This window comes from Schistocerca gregaria, chromosome 3, assembly GCF_023897955.1.
Source record: "Schistocerca gregaria isolate iqSchGreg1 chromosome 3, iqSchGreg1.2, whole genome shotgun sequence".
Lineage (NCBI taxonomy): Eukaryota > Metazoa > Arthropoda > Insecta > Orthoptera > Acrididae > Schistocerca > Schistocerca gregaria.
Genome location: NC_064922.1, coordinates 114,183,446 through 114,200,993, shown reverse-complemented (window position 1 = coordinate 114,200,993; position 17,548 = coordinate 114,183,446). Strand labels below are relative to the sequence as shown.

The 17,548-nt window shown below is 40.9% G+C and overlaps 1 protein-coding gene across 2 annotated transcripts in view; it reads left to right on the top strand.

Moving 5' to 3' along the window:
• Positions 1 to 17,548, top strand: part of LOC126354584 (arylsulfatase B-like) — a 64,790-nt gene that overhangs the window by 11,495 nt on the left and 35,747 nt on the right. For both annotated transcript variants that reach the window (XM_050004332.1, XM_050004331.1), the window contains exons 3-4: positions 11,360 to 11,519; positions 15,748 to 15,971. In XM_050004332.1, coding sequence (XP_049860289.1) covers positions 11,360 to 11,519; positions 15,748 to 15,971 — 384 coding nt within the window. The remainder of the gene's footprint in view (positions 1 to 11,359; positions 11,520 to 15,747; positions 15,972 to 17,548) is intronic.

Here is a 17,548-nt window from a genome sequence, read left to right as displayed (position 1 = left end):
GTAGCTTAACAGCGCTTTAATTCCTAGGTGACGGACAAGTAATTATGTGAACTTAATATTTTATTCATGGCTGTAATTTTTCCAATGACAGCAGTATATATTTCTGAGAAAAGTTCTGTCGTCAGTTGCACAGATATTTTTGTTTCATTTTACCCGCTTCGACAAAGGAATTTGTCATCTTCAGAAGCCGACTTACTCAACAAAGACGGCGAGAATTCATGTAAGTCAGTTTTAGCAGAACATCTCAGAACCAATAAGAACAGTCTTCCTCCTCCATCCTTGCTTAACATGGAAATATTTGTTGTAGTTGATCGGGACTATAAAATGACCCTTTTAGAAGAATTTGAAATATTAAAAAAATTCAAAAGGTTTTTCGAATGATCAGCTTGCGTTGAAAAAAAACAGACGCTGTTTTGATTGAATAAGATAGGTATATATGTCTTCCTTGTATACCTTAATTATACTTTTTGTGTGCCTTTATGAATACTCCTTACTATTGACACAGCAGCTTGACATGTACATAGATGTCTTTTATTTACTGTACATTGCCAACCTGTCACTCCCTGTTTTCAATAGTCACATGCAATATGTACCGATTTTGACACATCATAGCATTATGTCTCTGCGACGAAGCTAATGACATTTACGAAACAAATACTAAGTAAATTTCACTTATACACTTCTTATACTACATATCGATGCACAGAAGAAAGAGGAAAATTAATTTGTTGCAACCGGTAAAGCAAAATGAAAATATCTATGTAACTGAAAATTGAATTTAATTCTGAAAGTGTGTGAACCCTAAATTTCAAACACTGCCATTTGGATGCTTCTAGACGAGGCTACGTATCTACTGTGGCTATAGAACACTTTATTATCGTATTACTTAAAAATCGACGTCTCAAATTGAAGTGGAGTTGTGGGGTGTTACATGCAAAAGGAATAATAATGGTAATGATGTGCCACTATGGATGTATGAATAATCATATTTCGGAATACTTTATAAATAGTACTTTGATACAAATTCATTAATAGCGGTATATCTCATGACAATTGCAGAAGAAGTGAAGATTTTGAAAAAAGAATGGAGCTTATGTTAACAAAAAAGACAGTTTAATTTTGGACACAACTTAGTTGCGATCAGAAATACTGCTTAGTTTATAGAATCTACTGTTCGGCTATTTGATCTAAAGCAACATTCGTACTCCTTCACATGTCGAAATTGACTTCCAAGACGACGAGAAGTCAACCGCTGAAGCAAATTATTCTTCCAGTTAACGTTCCCCGTTCAACAGACGCAAGTCAGAAGAGTAAACCAGAAGTGTCTCGTTAAAATTTCATCAATGCAAAGTTACATTCCTTGGTTATTTCGTTTCTTTAATTTTTTTACTTAATTATAAATGTCATAGGCCGTATGATACACTTATTAACGAAGATGTCAGAAAAATGTTTAGGATCGAAGTACTGCCAGTTGGCTTTCATCTGTTGATTATCACTCAAAGTTTGTTCTATACAGTATTGTTCTAAAATTGAAACCGGTAAAGCAAAATAAAAATATTTATGTAACTTAAAATTGAATTTAATTCGGAAAGTGTGTGAACACTAGATTTCAAACACTGCAATTTGGATGCTTCTAGAGAAGGCCACGTATCTACTGTGGCTATAGAACACTTTATTATCCTATTACTTAAAAATCTGATATTCTCAGAGGATCCTTGCGCTTCACTCCCGCTGACGGACTGGAGTATTGTCCGAGGCCGGAGGCTATACATACTTGCCACTTTAATGTCCTTTGGGGAGCGGGAGCGCCCGGAAAACCTAAGGAAACATTGATAGCTTAATAAACAAAAAGAGAGAGGAAAAAAGAATGCGTTACATGGATTTGATCGAAAAATTGGCGAGGACAGTATACTGTGAATTACTATAAACTAAACATCAACCAATAATAACAAAAGCTACCAATGACAGTTTAAAATAATCTTCTGATACCGGACTTAACTGTTATTCAGGTCTGTGACATAATACTACGAGGGCTGGAACTTAAACAGTGGCAACTATTTATTCACAACCGGTACACAAGAGTTACATGTTTGCACATCCCTGTTACTGTTCTTCAAATTATTCACCAGCGTTATGTAGAACTCGTTGCCAGCGATGTGGAAGGCGTACTATACCGTTAGCAGAGCCTGATCTGTTGATGGTGCCAATAGAGCGGTCTAGTGCCTGTCGAATCTCGGGGAACAGTTCTGAAGCGAATGCCACGAAGTGTTTCCTTCATCTTCGGGATCAAATCAGAGTCACAAGCAGTTAAGTCCGGGGAGTATGGTGGATGGTACAGTACTTACCAGTCTCATCGACCTAACAGAGCAACCACAGCTTGCGCTGTATGCACCCGCGCATTGTCGTGCAGAATGATGGGTGGGTTCCGCAGAAAGTGCCGCCGCTTCTTTCGCAAAGCTGGTCGCAGGTGGAACTCCAAAAACGAACAGTAATACTGTGCATTGCGGGCTGCCGTTGAGGAACGAAATGCGTTAGGATAACACCATCACAGTAGTACACGAGTATCACCATAACCTTAGACCGCTCCATTCGCATCGGTTGTGAAAAAATAGTTGTCACTATTTAAGTTCCAACCCTCGTATTAGTCAGTATCGCTGATATGTGATAACATTATCTGCACATGATCCGCATCAGTTGCAGAATGCTCTGACACAACGAGTCAGCTATTGACATCTGTTAGCCCTAACAGCAGATCAGTTATATTTGCTAGCCTTTACCCCCTGTTGTGCTGTCTTTAGTGACTCGCAAGTATTGGTCATAATGGAGCGCAGTGTCTTCTTCTGTCCCAGGTTTCAGATCTTTATAAGGTCTTCCAGGAGTTGGTATTTAGTAACCTACTCGTAGACACTACAGCAGAAAGTTTTTCATCCGTTATTATTTTATACAGACATAGAATTCAAAAACAATTGATGCTGGTAGACGTCTCTTTCTCCACTCCTAGTATTCTTTTTGTGTCCTTGTTGCTCCGTCCGTCATGGGTGGTTATCAATCCTGAAGTAAAGTTTCTCGATTTTCTCATGTTTGCTATTTCTCCTTATTTTTGTCTTTCTTGTACTTACTCTCAATCCATATTCTCTACTAGTCAGACAATTCATTCCATTCAGAATATACTACAGGCCATGTTGAATTCTTCTTCATTTTCACTGACGACATCAATGTCATCGGCGAATCTGATGATAGCCATTCATTTTGAACAAATTTCGTTCTTGACCTTTCTTTTATTGTCGACATTGATTATTTGTTGTTCAGATTCAACAATAGGTGTGAAAATCTCCATCCCTGTCTTACACCCTTTGAATCCGAGCGCCTCGTTCCTGATCTTCTACTAGTACTTTTTCCTTTTGGTTCTTGCACATATTACCCGTCGTTCCTATAACGTAACCCTATCTTCCTCAGAATTTCGAACGCCCTGCATCTTTTACATTGTCGAACGCTTCCAGGTCGATAAATCTGATGAACGTGTCTTAATTTGTCTTCAACATTGCCACTATTGTTAGCCGTAACGTCAGAATTGCCTCTCTAGTGCTTTTACTTTTCCTAAACCCAAACATATCGTCATCCAACATATCCTCAACTTTCTTTTCCATTCTTCTGCACATTATTCTCGTCAGCAACTTGGATGCATGAACTGTCTAGGTGATTCTACAATAATTCTCGCACTTGTCGGTTCTTGAAATCTTCCTAATTGTGTAGATGATGTTTCTCCGAAAATCAGATGGCACGCAGCCAAAGAAACTGGTACAGGAATGCTCATTCAAAAACAGAGATACGAGAAACGGGCATAATACGGCGCTGTTGTCTGCAACGCCTATATAAGACAACAAGTTACTTCTGCTGCAATGACAGGTCATCAAAATTTAGGTGAGTTTGAACGTGATGTTATAGTAGGCGCACGAGCAATGGGACACAACATCTTCCAGGTACCGATGAACTATGGATTTTCTGCACGACTATTTTATGAGTTTACCGTGAATATCAGGAAACCGGTGAAACATCAAATCTACGACATAGCTGCTGCTGGAAAAAGATGCTGCAAGAACGGGACCCACAAAGACTGAAGGGAATCCATCAACGTGACAGAAGTAAAGTCTTCCGCAGGTAGCTGCAATTTCAGTGCTGCGCCAAAAAGTGTCAGCGTGCGAACCATTTCACAAAACATAATCGATGAGGGCTTTCTGAGCCAGATGTCCACTCGTGTATCCTTGATGATTGCATGAGACAAACCTGTACATCTCGCCTGTGCTCGTCAACAGACACTGGACTCTTAATAACTGGAAACATGTTGCCTGGTCGGGCGAGTTACGTTTTAAATTGTATCGCGCTGATGGACGTGAACGGGTATGGAGATAACCTCACCAATCCATGGATCCTGCTTGTCAGCAGGGGACTGTTCAAGCTGGTGGAGGCTCTGTAATGGTGTGGGGCGTGTGCAGTTGGAGTGATATGGGCGCCCTGATACGTCTAGATATGACTTTGATAGGTGACATGTACGTAAGCATCACGGCTTGTCACCTGCATCCATTTATGTCCATTGTGCATTCCGACAGACTTGGGAAATTCCAGCAGGAAAATGCGACACCCCACACGTCCGTAATTGTTACATAGTGGCTCCAGGAACACTCTTCTGAGTTTAAACACTTTTGCTGGCCACGAAACTCCCCAGACATGAACATTATTGAGCATACCTGGAGTGCCTTGCAACGTGCTGTTCAGAGGAGATCTCCACCCTCTCTTACTCTTACGGATTTATGGAGAGCCCTGAAGGATTCATGCTGTCAGTTCCCTCAAGCACTAGTTCAATCACTAATCGAGTGCATGCCACTTCATGTTGCGGCACTTCAACGCGCTCGTGGGGGCCGTACGTGATATTAGGCAGGTGTACCAGTTTCCTTGGCTCTTCAGTGTACATTCTATACACCAATGTAAATAGTTTTTTTGTTCATATTTCCCCCAATTATTTTAGAAATTTTGGTGAAGGGTTATCTATCCCTTCGGCCTTGTTCGACCCCAAGTTTTCCAAGGCTTCTTCAAATGCTGATTCTAATACAGGATGCCCCATCTCTTCAGTATCGACTCCTGTTTCTGCTTCTATCACGTCATCAGAGATGTCTTCCCCTCATGGAGGCCTTCAGTGTAGTCTTTACACCTATTCGCTCTCTCCTCCTTATTTAACAGTGGAATTCAATTAACACTCTTAATGTTAGCAAACTTGCTTTTAATTTTATCGAAATGACTTTTATATACAGTCCTTCCGACAATCATTTTTCTTTCGAGTTCTTCACATATTTCATGCAGTAATCTCGCCTCAGCTTTGCTTAACTTCCTAGCTACTTAGTCCTAAGTGACTTTTGTTTCTGTATTCCTGAATGCCCTTGAACATTTTTGTTCTCCATTCTTTCATCGATCTACTCAAGTATTTGTTCTGTTACCCATGGTTTCTTAGCAGCTACCTTCTTTGTACCTATATTTTTCTTCCAGACTGCTCTGATTGCCATTTTTAGAAACGTCCATTCCTTTTCATCTAAACTGCCTGTTGAACTATTCCTTATCACTCTATAGCCTCAGAGAACATCGCGCGTATCTCTTCATTCCTTAGTATTTCCGTTTCCCGCTGCTTTACACATTGATTCTTGCTGACTACTCGTTGAGACTTCAGCCTGAATGATCTGAGTCCATATTTCCCCTGGGTACGCCTTACAATCCAATATCTAGTTCCGGCATCTCTTCGTGACTATGGCGTAATCTAACTGCGTATCCGTTATTACTATCTGAAATTTATCCTAGTGCTCAATTCGTCTCCACCTGTCTTATTCCTAGTACTAAGCTCATGTTCTCCCATGACCCTTCTTTCTAGTACTTCCCTCACAATTATATTCCATTCCCTCGCGACGATTAGATTTTCATCCCCTTTACGTGTTGAATTATCCGTTGAATATCCTCATATACTTTCTCTATCTCTTTATCTTCGGCGTGCAACGCGGTCATTTATACCAGGACTATTGTTGTCGGTGTTGTTTTGCGGTCGATTGTTATGAGAGCTACCCTTTCACCGAACTGTTTACGGTAACTCACTGTCTGCCTCACTTTCCTATTTATAACGAAGCCTACTCCCACTATACCATTTTCTGCATATGTTGATATTACCCTATACTCATGTGACCGGAACTCTTGCATTCCCTTTTTCACATTTTCTATCTTCCTTACCAAGATCAAACTTCTGACATTCCACGCTCCGACCCGTAGAATGTTATGCTTGCGTTGGGTATTCAGTCTTTGTCTCATGGTCACCTGCCCCTGTGTGTGCCCTGAATCTGTGACCAATCTGCCGCCCTCATTGGCAGGGGCGTTGGCTGAAAGAAGATCACTTCTTAAGGCGGATGTCTTCGGCCGCCATTGCTGGTAATTTTTATTCAAAACTTAAGCGGGTGGAGGGAGTGGCGAGGTTCAAACACGGGACAGAGTACCTTTTAATTAGGAAGGAAAGACGCTACCCCTAGACCACAGGTGCAGCCTCCTCCAGCTGACTTTCTTTAGAACAATCAGATAAACACGGATATTGTAATATGTCTACAATGTGTGCTGTGCGTATTTCTGTCTATATAAATTTAGCTCAATAGACACTTTTGACAATGTGCAGTATTGTGTCTGTCACAGCCAATGCATTTCAGGAGTATTTGATTTACCCAGGCTGGTTAATTCTTGCTTTTCCTCCGCAATGCCTGAGTACTCCCACCTGAAGAAAACGTTAATAGCATGCCCACCACCATGCCGTTTCGTTAATAAATTTTTGTATATGCAACATCCTTAGCTTGTGTTATCTTCCTTTTTCTTGTCGAGCACCGTAGCTTTTATGCATAGGGTCATATATGAAATGTTCACAGTGTTTTCGCTTTGTATTCACTGTGAAAAACACTCCCGTAAAAAAAAAGATATTTTTTGTTTCTGATCAGAACCATGGCAGAACCTGGGAACTAGTCTCCCTGTTTCGTGCCGACATACTCAATTACGCTATTTTGTTCTGTTCATTATTTTCCGTTTTCAGTTTATATGATTATCGTTATATATTTTTTAGAGAATGTACTTAGACATTTGCCTTTATAAGCTTTCCAATAAAAAACTAATGACTTCTTGCACTCTGTCCTCATCTTTTGGTGGAACATTCGCCATAGCCGCTTCAATATTGTTTTTCTTCTATACTTCTAATTCATCTGATGATTTTCTGCTTTACTATTTAAATTATTTCCTGTTACTGAATAACAGGCACTGTTCATTATTACAATTTCATTTATTACTTAGGTTCTCATGAATGTCCTTAGCACAAGAATTATTTTGAGTATCTCCAACCTGTACTTCAACTTATGATCATGTTTCTGGACTGCAGTTGTTCGTAACTTTTCTGCCAGTTACGTTAATCTCCCTACAACCATAAAGGTGCTACTGTTTCCTTCGAAATGTTCTATATAAACGCTGCATCTAGTGACAAAAACCTTGAGTCAGTTTATATACCTTGGTTACAATTTCTGATTATAAAATATCAGAGCGTTTCCTTGGCGCCCGTTGTTCAGAGCAGAGGCCAGTATTACAGTTGCGAATCGCAAGCAGTCGCTTTTGTCGCTGTTCATTGCCACCTTACTCGGATAACGTTCGAATTTTTATTAGAACTGTAAATATTCAGTAAGACGCCAGTAGGATGTTACTAGAATAAAGTTGCGTAATATTTTTTGCCTCCCCCATGAACCATGGACGTTGCCGATGGTGGGGAGGCTTGCGTGCCTCAGCGATACAGATAGCCGTACCGTAGGTGCAACCACAACGGAGGGGTATCTGTTGAGAGGGCAGACAAACGTGTGGTTCTTGAAGAGGGGCAGCAGCCTTTTCAGTAGTTGCAGGGGCAACAGTCTGGATGATTGACTGATCTGGCCTTGTAACAATAACCAAAACGGCCTTGCTGTGCTGGTACTGCAAACGGCTGAAAGCAAGGGGAAACTACGGTCGTAATTTTTCCCGCGGGCACCCAGCTTTACTGTATGATTAAATGATGATGGGGTACTCTTGGGTAAAATATTCCGGAGGTAAAACAGTCCCCCATTCGGATCTCCGGGCGGGGACTACTCAAGAGGATGTCGTTATCAGGAGAAAGAAAACTGGCGTTCTACGGATCGGAGCGTGGAATGTCAGATCAGTCAATCGAGCAGGTAGGTTAGAAAATTTAAAAAGGGAAATGGATAGGTTAGTTAGATATAGTGGGAATTAGTGAAGTTCGGTGGAAGGAGGAACAAGACTTCTGGTCAGGTGACTACAGGGTTATAAACACAAAATCTAATAGGGGTACTGCAGGAGTAGGTTTAATAATGAATAGGAAAATAGGAATGCGTGTAAGCTACTACAAACAGCATAGTGAACGCATTATTGTGGCCAAGATAGATACGAAGCCCACACCTACTACAGTAGTACAAGTTTATATGCCAACTAGATCTGCGGATGAAGAAATTGAAGAAATGTATGATGAAATAAAAGAAATTATTCAGATAGTGAAGGGTGACCAAAATTTAATAGTCATGGGTGACTGGAATTCGGTTGTAGGAAAAGGGAGAGAAGGAATCGTAGTAGGTGAATATGGATTGGGGGAGAGAAATGAAAGAGGAAGCCGCGTGGTAGAATTTTGCCCAGAGCACAACTTAATCATAGCTAAGACTTGGTTTAAGAATCATGAAAGAAGGTTGTATGCATGTAAGAACCCTGGAGATACTAAAAGGTATCAGATAGAGTATATAATGGTAAGACAGAGATTTAGGAACCAAGTTTTAAATTGTAAGACATTTCCAGGGGCAGATGTGGACTCTGACCACAATCTATTGGTTATGACCAGTAGAATAAATCTGAAGAAACTGCAAAAATGTGGAAATTTAAGGGGATGGGACCTGGATAAACTGAAAGAACAAGAGGTTGTACAGAGTTTCAGGTAGAGCGTAAGGGAACAATTGACAGTAATGGGGAAAGAAATGCAGTAGAAGAAGAATGGGTACCTTTGAGGGATGAAGTAGTGAAGGCAGCAGAGGATCAAGTAGGTAAAAAGACGAGGGCTAGTAGAAATCCTTGGGGAACAGAATAATTTAATTGATGAAAGGAGAAAATATAAAAATGCAGTAAATGAAGCAGGCAAAAGGGAATATAAACGTCTCAAAAATGAGGTCGACAGGAAGTGCAAAATGGCTAAGCAGGGATGGCTAGAGAACAAATGTAAGGATGTAGAGGCTTATCTCACCAGGGGTAAGATAGAAATTGCCTACAGTAAAATTAAAGAGACCTTTGGAGATAAGAGAACCACTTGTATGAACATTAAGAGCTCAGATGGAAACCCAGTTCTAAGCAAAAAAGGGAAAGCAGACAGGTGGAAGGAGTATATAGGGGGTCTATACAATGGCGATGCAATTGAGGACAATATTATGGAAATGGAGGAGGATGTGGATGAGGATGAGATGGGAGATACGATACTGCGTGAAGAGTTTGACAGACCATTGAAAGACCTGAGTCGAAACAAGGCCCCCGGAGTAGAGAACATTCCATTGGAACTACTGACGGCCTTGGCAGAGTCAGTCCTGACAAACCTCTACCGTCCGGTAAGCAAGGTGTATGAAACAGGCGAAATACCATCAGACTTCAAGAAGAACATAATAATTCCAATACCAAAGAAAGCAGGTGTTGACAGATGTCAGAATTACCGAACAATCAGTCTAATGAGCCACAGCTGCAAAATACTAACACGAATTCTTTACAGACGAATGGAAATACTAGTAGAAGCTGACCTCCGGGAAGATCAGTTTGGATTCCGTAGAAATACTGTAACACGTGAGGCAATACTGACCTTACGACTTATCTTAGAAGAAAGATTAAGGAAAGGGCAAACCTACATTTCTAGCATTTGTAGATTTAGAGAAAGCTTTTGACAATGTTGACTGGAATACTGTCTTTCAAATTCTAAAGGTGGCAGGGGTAAAATACAGCGAGCGAAAGGCTATTTACAATTTGTACAGAAACAAGATTGCAGTTATAAGAGTCGAGGGACATGAAAGATAAGCAATTGTTGGGAAGGGAATAAGACAGGTTTGTAGCCTCTCCCCGATGTTATTCAATCTGTATATTCAGCAAGCAGTAAAGGAAACAAAAGAAAAATTCGGAGTAGGTATTGAAATTCATGGAGAAGAAATAAAAACTTTGAGGTTCGCCGATGACATTGCAATTCTGTCAGAGACAGCAAAGGACTTGGAAGAGCAGTTGAACGGAATGGACAGTTTCTTGAAAGGAGGGTATAAGATGACCATCAACAAAAGCAAAACGAGGATAATGGAATGTAGTCAAATTAAGTCGGGTGATGCTGAGGGAAATAGATTAGGAAATGAGACACTTAAAGTAGTAAAGGAGTTTTGCTATTTGGAGAGCAAAATAAATGATGATGGTCGAAGTAGAGAGGATATAAAATGTAGACTGGCAATGGCAAGGAAAGCGTTTCTGAAGAAGAGAAATTTGTTAACATCGAGTATAGTTTTAAGTGTCAGGAAGTCATTTCTGAAAGCATTTGTATGTAGTGTAGCCATGTATGGAAGTGAAACATGGACAATAAATAGTTTGGACAAGAAGAGAATAGAAGCTTTCGAAATGTGGTGCTACAGAAGAATGCTGAAGATTAGATGGGTAGATCACATAACTAACGAGGAGGTATTGAATAGGATTGGGGAGAAGAGAAGTTTGTGGCACAATTTGACGAGAAGAAGGGATCGGTTTGTAGGTCATGTTCTGAGGCATGAAGGGATCACCAATTTAGTATTGGAGTGCAGCGTGAAGGGTAAAAATCGTAGAGGGAGACCAAGAGATGAACACACTAAGCACATTGACAAGGATGTAGGTTGCAGTAGGTACTGGGAGATGAAGAAGGTTGCACAGGATAGAGTGGCATGGAGAGCTGCATCAGACCAGTCTCAGCACTGAAGACCACAACAACAACAACAACAACAACAATACTTTTTGCTAAACAATGAAATGTTAACCTCATCCACAGATCTTTTTGGGGTAACCTCTTATTGAGATGCAGTTCAATTATTATTTTATTGGCAGCTCGTATATATTCCGTCCAACAAGAAACTAATTACTAATTACTTGGATGTCTGACGATCACAAGCAATTATGTGAAGAGGTACAGAACACAAAACAGCAGACAACACATTCTAATAACACTCCATGTTAGATATCCACTATTTTTCATGATGTAACACTAAGTCATTTTTGTACGAACCGCTTCCAGGGCTGGAATGACGTTAGTTTCCACGGCTCCGACCAGATTCCTACACCCAACATCGACGCCTTGGCTTTCCACGGTGTCATCCTCAACAGTCATTACGTACAGCCCGTGTGTACGCCTTCGAGATCAGCTCTCATGACTGGGAAGTACCCTATTCGCACAGGTCAGTACTATGAATGAAATTGTTCCAGTGCATGAAAGTTTCCTACGGTTTCGTGACGACGATCTCAACTTAGCCATCTATAAATTATTATTTATGATTCTAAATCATGCATTTACTCCCAGAAACCAACGACATCAACAGTAAGCTGGAAACGTTCTCTAGATCATGACCAAGTATGTGCTGAATCGTTCCAACTTTCAAATTTCCTTTCATCATAAACATATTCCTTTATGTAGTTCTGGAAGGGCGCACGGGAAAGCTGAATGTCATAAAAGACATAACAATTAGAAATGGGGAAACAGATCTTTTACTAACTGGAAACGGAGATGGACTTGCAGAGATACATTAGCATCGATTTGCTGAGAAAATAACTGTGTTTCCAAAGATGAACAGTTACCTGTCGTCAGTATTTCCTTGTCATTAATATCGTCCGTAATTTGGCACTTAAGAACCCCTCCAGACTTTCCTGTGCTCTGCTATCTTTAACAATTCTGTTTCATGTTGATCCTGTAAATTTCATAAAATCATGTATTTATGGAATGAATTTCTTGTACCATCTGATATCAACTTGCCTAACTGCATACACATCTCAAATCCATTTTTAGTACAGGCGTTTTTATGCCTTCCATTCCAGTGTATTATCTGATCAATATATTTGTTTGCTTGTTTACTCTAATAATTCTTGACTTGCAGCTCTTCATTTCTAGCTAAGCAACTTTCCGCTTTGGAAATCCAGGTCCAAGGCCCAAAAGTTAAAAATTGGTAATAAATATTAAATATAAACGTTTTTTGTCAAACACATACATGACTTGATTTTTAAACGTCAATTTAGTTTTCAATACTGCTGTTAATTTATGAATTCCCTGAATTAAAAAGGATGGCCTCTTCTGGGGTGGCCAGTAATAGTTAGAAAAGCATGTATGGGTTTGCAGCCTAGGTTGTGCTGAGAAGTTATTGTTCAGAAAAAATTCGATAGGTTGCGCCGTTTCCTCGTTAATTAGCATTCAAGATAGCCAGTGAGGCCGTTGCGTGCGAAAATTCATGTGACACTCCAGAGACGGTGAAACCAAACGTCTTCTTTGGTTGGTTTCCTAAAGGAGAACAGGAAAGAGCAACAAAAATTTGATATGAGATAGAACCCGAGCCAAAGGCTGAGCACTCTCGTGCGCTATATCATGTAAGTCAGATACAGTATCCTTAAGTTACCCTCTCTCAGTTCTCAGTGTCAAATCATTCTCTCAAATTTTACTGGAATCTGTGGCACTTATGTACACAGTCTAATTATTGTATGGTTTGAATGAAAACTTCTTTCTCAAATGCACTCGGTCTAATTTTTCTGAAACATAATAATAATCTCATATAAAATAATAATTCGTTGTAATAGCTCCGTACTACAATTTCGTTACAAGCTGTGAATGGTTCTTTGCGCTATATCCACGTTTAAGGCACGTTGTGTCGTAGACTGATGTAAAAAGAAGTACAACATTTTCCTTTTCTTTCGCACTGTTCATATCTAAGTCTCTGTCTGTCGTCGTTCTGAAGACTCACGTGGAGAAATACAACACGATTCACCTATTGTAACACTCTACATGACATGGCTTTCCAACACTATTTACTATGTGAAGTAATTACGAAGGTATTATAAACGTTGTGTGAGCAGTCTGTGTCAACAGCTAGGCTTAACATGTTTTGTTCAAATGGGATTTTAAGGCATTTTTCGTGCAGATTCATTTGATTAAGATGTTTAGACATTATAGTGTGAAAAGGTGTGTATTGGCGCGATTATCAGTGTCAGAGGACTAGAAATATCGAAACTGGTGGTGAAATAAGAGTAATTTACTTGGAACCTTTTGATCCATTTATGGATTACGAGCCTGAGAAACACTGATCATTGATGAAAAATGTTAAACACAAAAACATCTGCCAGAATTAAACAGATTTGTCTTAATTATACTTAAAGCAGCAAATAATCAGTCGAAACAATAAAATGGAAGAATTTCGATGTCGAAAAAGCAAATGACAGAGAGGTGACAACCACTAGAATGTAAAACTCCGAACAGCGGATTTCGTTAGCAAATGTAACACAACAGCTTGAATCTAGTTTTATGGAAAAGCTCTCTTCAAATCTCACACTTAAATACAGGTATTATTAGAATACGAACGAATATAGTAAGAAAAGAGAACAAAGTGGCTGAAGGGCCTTTGATTATTGCCTCCAAGGGAAAGGTATTGTTTGATCAACATACATCAAAAAAAGTTTTGCGTCACCCAAGTTCACAGAACACCTGAATATAGACATTGACTGTGGATATTGTATCACAGACACAGTCCCTCTGACTGTTCAGAGACGTCACTAAACCCCTCCCACAGATGTAAACAATCATGCATGAACAGCGCCTGTTAGACGGAGGGGTTCAGGCAGCCGGTCAGTTCCAGGCATTCCACCAGGAAGGAGGTACACGGCTCGTGTAGTCTGTAGTTCAACCATGAATAGACGGTCAATACCGCGGTTCGATCGCACCCGCATTGTTATTTTGTGCCAGGAAGGACTCTCAACAAGGGAAATGTCCAGGCGTCTCGGAGTGAACGAAAGCGATGTTGTTCGGACATGGGCGAGATGCAGGGAGACTGGAACTGTCGACGACATGCCTCGCTCAGGCCGCCCAAGGGCTACTACTGCAGTGGATGACCGCTGCCTACGGATTGTGGTTCGGAGGAAGCCTGACAGCAATGCCACCATGTTGAATAATGCTTTTCGTGCAGCCACAGGACGTCGTGTTACGACTCTAACTGTGCGCAGTAAACTCCATTATGCGCAACTTCCATCCCGACGTCCGTGGCGAGGTCCATCTTTGCAACGACGATACCACGCAGCGCGGTACAGATGGGCCCAACAACATGTCGAATGGACCGCTCAGGATTGGCATCACGTTCTCTTCGATGAGTGTCGCATATGCCTTCAACCAGACAATCGTTGGAGGTATGTTCGGAAGCAATTCGGTCAGGTTGAACGCCTTACACGTACTGTCCAGCGAGTGCAGCACGGTGAAGGTTCCCTGCTCTTTTGGGGTGTGCTCTTTTGGGGTGGCATTATGTGCGGCCGACGTACGCAGCTGGTGGTCATGGAAGGCGCCATAACATTTGTACGATACAATAGTGCAACCATATTGGCAGCATAATGGAGAGGTATTCGTCTTCGTGGACGACAATTTGCGCCCCTATCGTGCACATCTTGTGAATGACGTGACCCACTAACCACTCTGAGGGATATACGCCGAATCGCCGTTGAGGAATGGGACAATGTGGACCCCAATGCCTTGATGAACTTGTGGATAGATCCTACGGCGAATACAGGCAAGCATCAATGGAAGAGGACGTGGTACTGGGTATTAGATGTACCGGTGTGAACAGCAATCTGGACCACCACTTATGATGGTGTCGTTGTATGGTAGTACAATATGCAATGTGTGTTCTCCATGAACAATAAAAAGTGCATTTATGTTGATCTCTATTCCAGTTTTCTGTACAGGTGGCGGAACTCTGGGAACCGAGATGCTGCAAAACTTTTTTTATGTGTGTATTTTCAAAGTGCCACTACAGATCAAAATCCAGAACGGAGGTAAATTTGTTCGGCATGTGTTTATTTTGGTCTTGCTTTCTCTTGAGAAACTTTCCTTCTTTTGTACTGGCCTGTACTTCCGGTGTATTTGTGTTTGTCGAAGAGTATACTGAAATATGCATATCGTTAAGCTAAAGAGTACACTGGAATACGCATATTGTGTTAGATAAACTACAGCGATAAAAGCGTAACAAACGCGGTGGTACAAACCACTAGTCAAGAGAACACGGAAACACTATTCGTAGTTAGAACTTTCACTGTAGTGTTTGCAACTGTCATATGTAAGTAATGTGACTACGTTGAGCATCATATGGTATGCTGAAACTCTGTTAATAGTGATGAAACAGATAATTTAGACGAGTAGTTGCATGACTCGAAAGTAGATACCAGTCCTAGAAAACAATAATAGCTTAATGCAATCAAAACAAAATAATTTCCTAAAACTGTATAATAAAAATTAATATCATTGCCTTCATAAAGAAGACATGATCAGGATTCAGACTAATTAACAAGAATATTCTTTTGTGCTAATAATATTCTAATAACTCTCCATACTGGAAGACTGTACATCTGCTAAACCACTGTCGAGAAATGGTCGTCTGTCAACAGGTATGCAGGGGCAGCCCATTTCTCCGGCTCAGCTTCGCGCGCTACCCGAGGGCAAGATCCTGCCGCAGTACCTCAAGGACCTGGGCTACGTCACCAGAGCTGTGGGCAAGTGGCACCTCGGCCACCACTCAAAGAAGTACACGCCAACCTACCGCGGGTTCGACTCACACCTCGGCTACTGGAGTGGTCTGGTTGGCTACTATGACTTCATAATCCAATCTGGAGTAAGTTTGTATACGTATCGGGGAAGAGTCCCAGTGACGTTTTACTCTTGCAAGTGTGAATGGTGTTAGGAAGAAGTGACACATAAGCCACAACTTCCGAACGCCTGGCCAAATGTTGGTACTCATATCTAGAAAAAAAATCTGCTGTCGACTAGGAGATCCCTAATAATCATAGAGTGGGAAATGGATGCGACTTGAGGAGGGACGGTGATGACATGTAAGAAACGCAATTGATAGTTGGAGTACACAGATGACTGATAGCACAGAAAGAAATGTTACGGTATTAAGATGCGTCTAACGACTTCAGGCAGTATTTCAGTGTGGGAACGTGTTGGCATGTAAAATGATAAGGACTAAGGCTTACGTTCCTTTCTGCATGCAATAACAGTTTCCAATAAACGAAGATCTAGGCCAAAACAATACAACAACCAGTGTAATTACAACCTAATATTTGATTTGTAATAGGTCTACTGTAATCACTGTTATTATTTTTATTATTTACCGACAAGTACAGTTAATAAAACGAATAAGTCACATCAAGCAGTTCAGTGTATTCCTGACTTCGTTAATGTAATTATCAATAAAGCGTGCTAGGTTTTAGTTCCCCGGTTTGCTTTATAGCTGGATCTCGTATTGATGGTTTTTGATCAGAATAGCAGACAGAGCTCTGTGTAAACATTAGGTCAACAACACAGCAGACGGAGGTGTCTTCGACGTCTCACACTTTGGGCCAAATGTAAAACCCGGAACGAAGCTGGACGACATCTGCACTGCCAGACATTAAAGCTGTAACACAGTGAGACAAACGTCAGGTTGGCATGTGGTGTACCCCACGTTTGGATACGCAAATCAGTAGCATTTCAGCGAAATCGCAAGCAATAGGTAGCACTAACATCGTCGTCATTCTGAACATTGGGAAAGATTACGCAGCGGATTTCTCATTCAGATGTCGCATTTGAGTATTGGTTATTAAAGACCTTGCTATGCCTACTCAAACGAAGACATATGCCTACTAAGACGTGTCTCCATTCGAGACCAGCAGGATCGTAACCTGTAAGGACTGCGGGTTATGGTTCTCTGAATTAGACGTTAGTGTAGGTCGGGTTGGTGCTGCTCTCATGTGATCATGGAATTGATGGGTTCAGGAGAACCCTTTTGAAGCCATGCATGATTCCAACGCATCATTTGGGTTGTCCTTCCTTTCCCATCAATGTACAGTCGCTCAGTATTGCAAGGTCAACAGGATCAGATGACACACCTAGAAGAATCCCGCCTTATATCGCTGGGGCAACGAAGGATACCCACAAAATGGAAAAAGCACAGTTATTCCATTTTTCAAGAAGGGTCGTAAAAAAGAAGCCTACAGCTATAGAGCTTTATTGTTCTCGTCAGTGTGTTGTATAATTACGGACCAAGTTTTATTCTCAAGAATTATGACGTTTCTGGAGAGCGAAAATCTCATCCTTAAAAATGAATACGGGTTCTGCAAAACAAATCTTGCGAAACTCAGCTCGTTCTGTTCATCCATGAGATCCACAGCGCCGTAGACAACGGTGCTCATGTTGATGCCGAGTTCC